Consider the following 9,916-nt stretch of genomic DNA (forward strand, 5'->3'; position numbering starts at 1 on the left):
GCAACAATTATTTGGTAGGTTCTTCACAAAAAAACTCATTTTGGGCACTCGAAAAATGGAAAATGAAATTTCCGTCCAAAGAAAATGAAAACTTCCTTAGACAACATTGTTTGCCATTTCAAGATGCACCATTGTGCACAATATTGTAGCATTTAAACAAACTATGCATTCGAAAAATGGTAAGTATTTGGTAGGTTCTTCATAAAAAACCTTTTTATGCACTCGAAAAATGGTAAATGAATTTTTTGTGAAAAGAAAATGAAATCTCTATTGGGCAACATTGTTTGTCATTACAAGATGCACACTTATGCAAAATATGAGATCATTTTGACAAACTACGCCCATTGTTATGTTTTAAAAAAATTCAGAGTGGTCGGACCAATGAGACGCGAGGAACCGCCTTCACGCGGATCACCAAATTTAACGCAATCTGAGCCATCCATCGCGCACCCATCCAACGGTGGAGCTTCTCCCAAGAACAAAAACCCTAACTCACCCACCCACCCACCCTTCCCTCGACCCCGCCGCCACCCCCACCCACTCTGTCCCCATCCCCTCTCGATCCCCCAGATCCCATCTCCTCGCCTCCGCCCGACCCTCGCCGTCTCCACCTCCTCACCCCATCTCGCCGTATCCACCTCCTCGTCGTCTCCACCTCCTCGCCCCATCTCCTCGTCCCCATCTCCTCGCCGTCTCCACCTCCTCGCCCCGTCTCCTCGTCCCCATCTCCTCGCCGTCTCCTCGTCCCCATCTTCCTGCAGAGAGACCGTGAGCTCGGTCGGCGGGATCCTCTTCGGTTTCTGGTGAGCTCTCCCCTCCCTCTCTGCTACTTCTCTTCTCATGGACCCGCAACATGCTCTGCTACTTTCCCCACTAGGATTTACCTCCACTTTACGAAATTCCTCTTACGGTTCGGTTAAGCCCTGCGATTTTCTGCAGATCGCGACTATGGGTACCTGCAGAGGCGTCGACCTGGCGCTCCTCGCGGCCATGCTGCTGCAAACCCTCCTCCCAACGTCCGAGGCCGAGGGCCTGGTGCGGAACGCGCTCAAGAAGCGCCCCATCAACCAGTACAGCCATGTCGCCACGCGCCTCTCCGGTGGCGAGGAGGCACAACAGGACCTCCTCCTCGGCGGCGGTGTAGCCGGCACCCTCTGCTCTAAGGAGGAGGGCGACATCGTGTCGCTCAAGAACTACATGAATGGATAGTACTTCAGGGAGATCGGCGTCGGCACGCCGCCCCAGAAGTTCACCTTCATCTCGGTGCGTCCTCCTCCTCGGTGGTGCTGACGTCTTTTTTGTTTTTAGGATTAAGAGGGTTTGGCTGTCCGTGAGACTGTGACGCAGGGGATTGATGTTGTTTTTGGTGCTTTGTTGGTGCAGATTGCGTGCTACCTCCACTCACGCTACAAGGCGGGGGCGTCCAGCACCTGCAAGAAGAATGGTTGGCGTCTGGAAACTTCTCTCACCACCATGCTAGTGATTGTGCTTTACAGTAGTTGACATGCTCTATTCCTGTCTGTTTTGCTTGCTGTCAAAGATGGTGTGTATTGTACACACCCCTCTGTGATTTATGCACTTCACATGCATTTTCCCCATCACCCACAAACCGTAACATGCTAGTTTTATGTGTTGCAGCAATTCTTGCACTTGATTTCAAATCGTTCTCTGCTCTGTGTGTGCACGTGTGTTAATGATCGATTGGCTGGTCAGATGATGCTACAACAACATATTCCTGAGATTCTCTTTGATGAATACAAAATTGAGGTTTTTAAGACTGATGGCCAGCCTGTCCAATGTTTGTTTTCTTCTATACACTTGCTCCTTCCAGTAGGCATTGCAAGTGATGTGTTCAAGTGTAGTCCTCTGGTCACATTTTTTAACCAGTACCATATGATTGTAGCATACTACTAGTTTTAGTCATTTAACATCTTAATTTACCTAGAATGATGAAGTATTGCACTTGGTAGATGGGCTGAGAAAATGATGATTCATATGATTATTCTGATACATTTGATGTTTCAAAATCAAGCTTTTGAACTATGCATAGATTTGAACAGTGAGCATAGGTGGTTATAGGTTGTTGTGATGATGAATATAAATATTAAGAAGTGCTCATGCATGGCAGTATACAAGATACCATTGTTTTCACTGTTTTATCAACATGCCTTTGCTGAATCTTCGGTTTATATGTGTAAACTATACATTGTCAGCTACTGAGTACTTTTTAGTTATTGAACGAACTCATACTGGTTAGTGTTGGCCATATGCAAGTAAACTAGATACCCACAAGACTTAACTATTTCCCAAAGCTATAGTGATACATTCTGTACTACACTGCTAATTCTTATCCGGGTTCGTTGTTTTATGTTCATGGTAACTAAATGTTGACATATTAGCTAATTGTGTACCTAAATATGACCCAGGTACAATGGATACAACAAGCTCATCCTCCTCAATCCCTAGCTACTGCACGATTGCCGAAGTGCAGTTCCTGGAGCATCTGGACCTCTTATTGTAGTAGCTGGTATGCTTGATGCGTGTATGTCCATCTCTTTACTGTTTTTCTAGAACCATAAATCCTGATGCATGATTATCATGGTCTGGTTTGTTAGATCTATTTTGCTGGTGCTTAAAATTTGACATGCCTGGATTCTGAAACTTGTTCTTACACTTTTCATTTCTATGATCAATTTAGAGAGTTGCACATGTCAGTATATTATATACCAAAAAAATCCTAGCTAGTGAGAACATTTTAGTCACTCCATGAACGCATACTGGTTAGTGTTAGTCATACTATTTATGTACATGGCATTTGCTGTCAATTCTTGATTATAAGTTATTGGATCCCTCATTGGCTACTGTTTGATGTTCTGTACCTATTCTTATTCTTATATGTTTATTCTTATTTTTGCATAGGTGAAGTGCGAATCCATGTCCGAAGCTGTGAAGCATATCAGCAAAGGGTAGCATATTATGTGTTGTAATTGTATAGGCAGTAGTAGGCATATCTGGGTTGTAATATACTGTAACGATTGTAATAGATTGATGTAGTATTATTTTGGACCAGTTTCATTTGCTCTCTAGTCTGTTCGAAACAATGATTGTGTATGTGATTTGAATACCCGTGAAATGGAAACCTGACAAGTGGGTCCAAGTTATAATGTGCGGGACCAATTTTGAGCTAAGCATGACAAGTGGGACCCATTGCAAAATAAAATGGCTGAAAATAGAAAAGCAGTAGACTATAAAAGGTTGCATTAGAATATAAAAGGCCATATTGTTGGGCCAGGCCCATGTAGCTAGCGAAAATTAAGAGAAAAAATTTATATTAAAAAGGCCGAATTGTTGGGCTAGGCCCATGTAGAAAACCGAATTGGACCGGGCTGATTCTTGTGCCACATCAGCTTGCCACGTTGGATGCCTACGTGGCCTGAGGAGGTTGCTAGTGACAAAAAATTTGGTCATGGAACCAACGACCTTTTACATATCACAAAGAAGGTCACTAATTTCAGTTTACGACCGCCAGCTTTTGACCTTCTGTTTTTGGTCACAAAAGGTCGCAAATGAAAAACTATGACCTTTCAGCGGCCAATAGTGAGGGTCACAAGTTGACATATTTCCTGTAGTGGTTGTGATACACATATTCATAACATTGAAGCCAAAAGATGCAGAGTTGATAATGATAATGCAACTTATTTGTGGCACTGCCTTTCGGTCATATTGGTGTAAAGCGCATGAAGAAACTCCATTCTGATGGACTTTTGGAATCACTTGATTATAAATCACTTGGTACTTGCGAACCATGCCTCATGGGCAAGATGACTAAAACTCTGTCCTTCGGAACAATGGAGCGAGCAACAGATTTATTAGAAATCATACATACTGATGTATGTGGCTCGATGAATATTGAGGCTCGCAGTGGGTATCGTTATTTTCTCACCTTCACAGATGATTTGAGCAGATATGGGTATATCTACTTGATGAAACATAAGTCTGAAACATTTGAAAAGTTCAAAGAATTTCAGAGTGAAGTGGAAAATCATCGTAACAAGAAAATAAAGTTTCTACGATCTGATCGTGGAGGAGAATATTTGAGTTACGAGTTTGGTCTTCATTTCAAACAATGCGGAATAGTTTCGCAACTCACGCCACCCGGAACACCACAACATAATGGTGTGTCCGAACGTCGTAATCGTACTTTACTAGATATGGTGCGATCTATGATGTCTCTTACTCATTTACCGCTATCGTTTTGGGGTTATGCTTTAGAGACACCTGATGAATTGTGGTTTGAAGAAACCAAAGTTGTCGTTTCTTAAAGTTTGGGGCTGCGATGCTTATGTGAAAAAGCTTCAACCTGATAAGCTCGAACCCAAATCAGAGAAATGTGTCTTCATAGGATACCCAAAGGAGACTGTTGGGTACACCTTCTATCACAGATCCGAAGGCAAGACATTCGTTGCTAAGAATGGATCCTTTCTAGAGAAGGAGTTTCTCTCGAAAGATGTTTAGAAAAATCAGTGCAACAACATCAGCTCCAAGGCGAGAAATATGTCTCTATTTTGACCGGTAAGTCTCAATTTCACCTTAGCTACTCATCGTTGGTAAATTTGCATACATAGATTGTACAACCATAATAGAGATCATCAAAGTGATCAAATATTTAAATAAAAATTAATGAGTTATTGGCCATATTATATAAATAAATATCCATGAATGAGTTAGTGGTTCAGAACATGAAGACATCCTCCTTCAAGACGATCAAGTAGTCCTGAATTCTAACTCCGAAGTTGACAGCTTGATTGTTCTGAAGAATACAAGAAGTAATTTTAAGGTTAGAAAATTAGAGATCCAATGTGTAATATAAATTATTAAATTGGTCATGAATGAACGTACTAAGTTGAAACTGAATTTATAAACACAAAGTTGAAATATTGCATTACCTATTTGGTCAAGACTTCTGTGTAAACAATATTCTTTGTGTATGTATCGCTTGTACTGATCTTATTCTTCCTTTTCTTCTTCTCCTTTGTGCACGTGTCACCTTTATTTTTTCTATTGTTTGTCTCCTTGTTCACATCGTGTGTACCTGTTAGTACCTTTATGTTAGATGTCGCGGTTGCTCTAGAAAGCGCGACATATAGTTGACCATGTGAGAAAACAGGTTCAGGCAGGTAGACACTGGCCTTGTGATTTGTTTATTGTCATTGCAAAACTAAGTCTGACTGGAAACTGTTTTCTCTTAAAACTGAACGGGAACATGTCGTCGTCAGATGAGCATAATGGTATCCGAGGCAAGAAAACTCGCATTCCAAAGTGCTGCCCTACCACAATCTTTGCATCAATTGCATTTTTCTGAAATCCACGTACGACCAGTCTGGTGCCGTTGCAGAGCCCATTAGCAGGGTCAATGTTCCTGAGTAGTATGATTGGACAATTTTTTTTGAGCTTCAGCATATGTGGAGGCAGTCCATTTGGGGTTAGGGTGTTTAGGAATTCTGGTGGATAGTAGTTATGTGGGTCGTCTTCTACTGAATCGAAGCTGTGGTACACCATCTCCTCCCCTTGGAAGCGATCAATCATTTTTAGGTTGATCTTGTCTACGCAGTCATTCCTTGTGGATAAAATTGCTCTTGAGGTGATGTACTCTGGATCTTTTAGGTAAGCATTCCCCGTTTGGTAGATACTGTCAATAAGTCTATCCAAGGCGGTATCATCCGTCTTATTTGGCACACATATACTTGTAGGTAGAAGTATTTCACCATCATCATTTGTCTCCTCGGTTCCATTTCCAATGCGTAGTAGGTATTCTGCGAACCATGGGTCGTTTTGAGCCCTCATGTTGCGCACAAGCTTCAATTGACGCATGCAATTCCAGAGCTCCGACCCGCGTAGTGATGCATCTACTATCTGGGCTCTTGTTCCCTTTTGGACAACAGGTAGCACTTGTCTAAAATCTCCCCCAAATACGATCGTTTTTCCACCAAATGGAAGATCTGGTCTATCCATTATGTCCCGCATGCTTTTGTCTAGCGCCTCCACCGTTTGTCTCTTTGTCATAGATGCTTCATCCCAGATTATTAGTGATGCTGCTTGGAGTAGCTTTGCTGTCCCACTCTATTTTGTGAAGCTACAAATAGCTCCATCATCTATTTTTAGTGGAATCTTAAACCTCGAGTATGCGGTCCTCCCTCCAGGCATTACGGAAGCAGCAACACCGGAAGTGGCCGTCGCCACGGCAATCTTGCCTTGTCCGCGTATTGTGGCCAAGAGCGCCCTATAAAGAAAAGTTTTTCCTGTGCCTCCTGGCCCATCGACAAAGAATATACCTCCTCTTTGGCGGTCAACCATGGCTAGGATTTCGTCGTAGGCCTTCCTCTGCTCGATGTTTAGGTTTTTATGCAACGATACGTCCTCAGGGTCCACCTCGATGGAGGTCTCCTCAACGATCTCCCTAGGTATGTCGCCAGTTGTCTCATGTCGTTTGTCGATCTCTGGAAGAGGAAACGATTCTATGTCTTTTCCCATTGAGTGCCACATGTCCCTGATATTTCTCAGCACCATCTGTTCGACTGTGTGCTTGCATTTGCAGTTTCTGCTGTAGTCTTCTGACATTGCGTCAAGGTGTTTGTTCCATAGGCCACGTACATCGCTGGGTTCACAGAAAACCAAGATTGCCGCGAATAGCCTTCGTAGTGATGATGGCATTCGAAACAACTCTGCTTCTGTCATGCAGTCATCTAGTGTGTTGTCTGCCTCAATGAGCCCCCGTTTTTCTGCAGCTTCACAGAAGGTTGGCATTACTTGTCCATGGACTGTTCGTAGGTCTTCGTAGCTGGTGGCGCCTGTCACGTGGTTTAGGAGTACTCGAAGATAATATTGTTCTCCTTCAGCCGGGTGTGCCGAGACCATCCTGCCAACCTGGAAGACAGCGGCTCGTTTCCTCTCTTGCCAAAACTTCCCTTGTCTTTGCCAAGTATAATATTCCTGAAAGTCTCTGTATAGTATGCCTCGTGCTTTCTCATGTAAGCTGTTTGCTTCAAAGTACGCGGTCAACATTGATCTTTCTGTGCCATCACGGTCGATAATATTCTTTATTTTTTCCATGCCATGGTATGAAACCATGTGCATATTTGGAAGATGTAGCTGCAGTTGCAAGACTGGTGGGTGTATTTTGCTTAATTCGAAGCCATATATTCTCCAGAGTGCTTCCGGAGGTGTCACCCACCGCGCGTCTCTGTACTGTTTAATCTCGTCAATTTCGACTTCGTCTACTTTGTCAGTTACAGGTACAGATGCTCGGTCATGTCCCTTATAGATGTACTTGAACAAGTACTTAACAACTTTAATGCTCGAGCATATCTCAACATTTATGTGGCAGTTGAACATCCGCAAAAGATATGGGTTGTAAGGAACTACCCACCTATTATCCAGTTGGCATTTTCATACCGTTTCAGTCCGACCATCATTGCGTCTCCTATACAGTGGGTAAGAGTCCTTACCTTGAATTGTAGTTTCATTAAATGGCCTTGGATAATTGTTCTTGCATGACGGACGATTCTTTGTGCATGGACAAAATTTATTCAATGCACCGCAAGGACCATGCATCATATGTTTGATTACCATTTTGTATAACTCTGGGTACTTGTGCTTGTTAGGGAGCTCAGCGGAGATGATTCTGTCATACTGTTCCGGACATGTGTATTTGTATTTTCCAGTCATGATGAGCAAAAAGTGAGCATGTGCTAATCCCCGCTTTTGGAACTCTACGACATATGTATATGCCTTAACCTTTCCAAGAATGGCCTTCTCAAATAGTTGCTTCTTCATTTCTTCTAGCTTCGCCTTGAAAACACGAACGACAATGTCTGGGCGATCTTGTGGTGTTTGTCCAAACTGTAGTTCACGTGTGATCTCTTCCCAGTTGGGGTTGCAGGTCATTGTGAGGAATACATCTGGTTTTCCATATTTTCTAACTAAAGCCATAGCATCTTGATACCGACGAATTTTATCTCATGGCCCTCCAATAAATGATGACGCAAGTACTCTCCGTTTTCCAATTGCATCTCCATTCTGTTCTCCGGCTTGAATGCTGTCTAGAAGGCCTTGGTATAGATCCGCCCTTATTTTGTTTTGATGATGCCACATGTAACCCAGTCTGGAGTTTTCAATCTTTATGTATGTATCTACAGCAAACTGCTGAAAAAGCCGTCCGCCGTGCAATATTGGGTTGAATATGCTTGGTCGTGTATGGAATTTATAGCAGTAGTATTCTTTCATGGTTACCCACAGGCCGTTGGCAGAATCTGTGCAAATATTGTGACATCAAAAGTTAGTTAAATTGAATTTTGAATATAATAGTATATGAAAATTTTACCTGGGTCATCATCATTACTGATATCATCAGCACCAATATCTTCCGCTTCTGTATCCCTCTTTGGGATTTTCCTATGCCAACCCAGTTCAGCTCTTGGAAAGAATAGAGGGTACGACAACGGATCAGAGCACCCGTAATATGATCGAATGTGCTCTTTTTCGTTGTTGTTTCCATGTAGTATTACATTCCTGTCATAAGTGTCTCTTCTTTCATTTCCTTCAATCCACACTGCAGCTACCTCTGAATTTATTGGCGCATTGTATGTTCTCTGGTCCAATCTTTGGTCCAGGTTTAAGACGAGTCTGTAGTCCTCAAGGTTTTGGGCTCGTCCCAAACTCCTAAACTGTTGAGAGTATGGGTTATCCCGTAGGATGTCGGTTATTATCCCGATCACATGCTTGTCTTGCTCGTACATTTCCTCGCGGCAATGGCGGTACCGATGCTCTGAGCTTGGATCATCGTCGTAGAAGTATAGCTCTAGATGCTTTGGATCTGATCTACTATTACCAAATGAGTGTATGTTGTGATAGATCTGACCATGTGCTCGAAAGGTGTAAATACCACCAGTTGTTCGCATGTCAGTTGTGTCTCTGTCAAGATGGCAGTATAGAGTAGTAAACGAGAAGTGGCCATTGAAAAATCTTATATTGTTCCGAAAATGTCTTGCGTCAGAGTCGTTGCTTGTCCAAAGTCTCATGAGTTCAGGTGGTGTATCTGCATTGGCTAGTCTTATCTGTCCTTTTCTGCAGCATAATTTCTTAGTTTCATACTTGAATTTTCTTGCATGGCAGAATCTGCAATTTTCTTCTGTTTTGAGCACGTGTTTTTTTGGGTATGTTGCTATAGACGAAATCATAAGGATCAGGGTTGTGCATTTCCTCGCCTTCTTTGATTTCAATTTCCACTTCTCTGTCCCATTCTAGTTTGGTTTGTAGCATAAAAGTTAGTACAGAAGCTATATAATGATTAAAATATATTTAAATTCTATTGAGCATACCTTGACCAGAGAACATGTATTCGTCCTCGTTTATGTCCTCTTCAAATATGACTTCATTATTACCTGTGTTGCAATTTTTTATTGTATAATATATTTCTTTGGATTTCATAAGAACATATATGGAATTGATGACCTTACCTTGATCGTCATTATTGATTGATTGTGTTGGTGTATCTACTTCTTTCATGGTAGCATCATGCTCACATATAATCTCATCCTTGCCTGTGTAGTAATTATTTATATGTAATTTTTGTATTGCATAAAAATATATAGGAAATTTTATAACCTTACCGTGAACATCATTGTATAATGTTTGTATTTGTGCATCTACTTCCTTGATTGCTGGAAACATTGAAGACGGGATGTCTGGCCACAACGCCACCTTATTGTGATCGTCACTTGGTGTATCTGCTTCTTTGATGCTTGGAAACATTGATGAGGGGATGTCTGTCCATAAAAGATGGTTTGTTGTACAAACATTTGTATATTTATTTTGAACGCGAGTATTGTGTAAAATTTAGTATTACCGTAAATCATTT

The 9,916-nt window shown here is 42.0% G+C and overlaps 2 protein-coding genes and 1 non-coding gene across 3 annotated transcripts; 1 reads left to right on the top strand and 2 right to left on the bottom strand.

Moving 5' to 3' along the window:
• Positions 1–1,707: 1,707 nt before the first annotated feature.
• On the top strand, positions 1,708–1,787 carry LOC141022088 (small nucleolar RNA SNORD36). The gene has a single exon (XR_012182948.1). It is a non-coding gene; the product is annotated as a small nucleolar RNA SNORD36 (small nucleolar RNA).
• Positions 1,788–4,732: 2,945 nt separating this feature from the next.
• LOC141021600 (uncharacterized) lies at positions 4,733–6,063 on the bottom strand. The gene is made up of 2 exons (XM_073497445.1): positions 5,230–6,063; positions 4,733–4,810 (listed from the first exon to the last, which is right to left on the bottom strand). The coding sequence occupies exons 1-2, from the start codon at positions 6,061–6,063 to the stop codon at positions 4,733–4,735; spliced, it is 912 nt and encodes a 303-aa protein (XP_073353546.1).
• A 57-nt stretch (positions 6,064–6,120) lies between these two features.
• On the bottom strand, positions 6,121–7,944 carry LOC141021601 (uncharacterized). Its single transcript, XM_073497446.1, has 2 exons — positions 7,627–7,944; positions 6,121–7,314 (listed from the first exon to the last, which is right to left on the bottom strand). Exons 1-2 carry the CDS (start codon positions 7,942–7,944, stop codon positions 6,121–6,123), a joined length of 1,512 nt encoding a protein of 503 aa, XP_073353547.1.
• Between the last annotated feature and the right edge of the window lie 1,972 nt (positions 7,945–9,916).

Source organism: Aegilops tauschii, chromosome 4 (assembly GCF_002575655.3).
Source record: "Aegilops tauschii subsp. strangulata cultivar AL8/78 chromosome 4, Aet v6.0, whole genome shotgun sequence".
Taxonomy (NCBI): Eukaryota; Viridiplantae; Streptophyta; class Magnoliopsida; order Poales; family Poaceae; genus Aegilops; species Aegilops tauschii.

Bases quoted from the DNA above. Each gene is read 5' to 3' on its own strand.
- LOC141021600 (XM_073497445.1), bottom strand. From the start codon at position 6,063: ATGACAAAGAGACAAACGGTGGAGGCGCTAGACAAAAGCATGCGGGAC. The intron at 4,811-5,229 runs GTCAGACTTAGT...TGTATTCTTCAG, and splicing joins TTAAGAGAAAACAGTTTCCA to AACAATCAAGCTGTCAACTT.
- LOC141021601 (XM_073497446.1), bottom strand. From the start codon at position 7,944: ATGACCTGCAACCCCAACTGGGAAGAGATCACACGTGAACTACAGTTT. The intron at 7,315-7,626 runs GTAATCAAACAT...TACATCTATAAG, and splicing joins ACCCAGAGTTATACAAAATG to GGACATGACCGAGCATCTGT.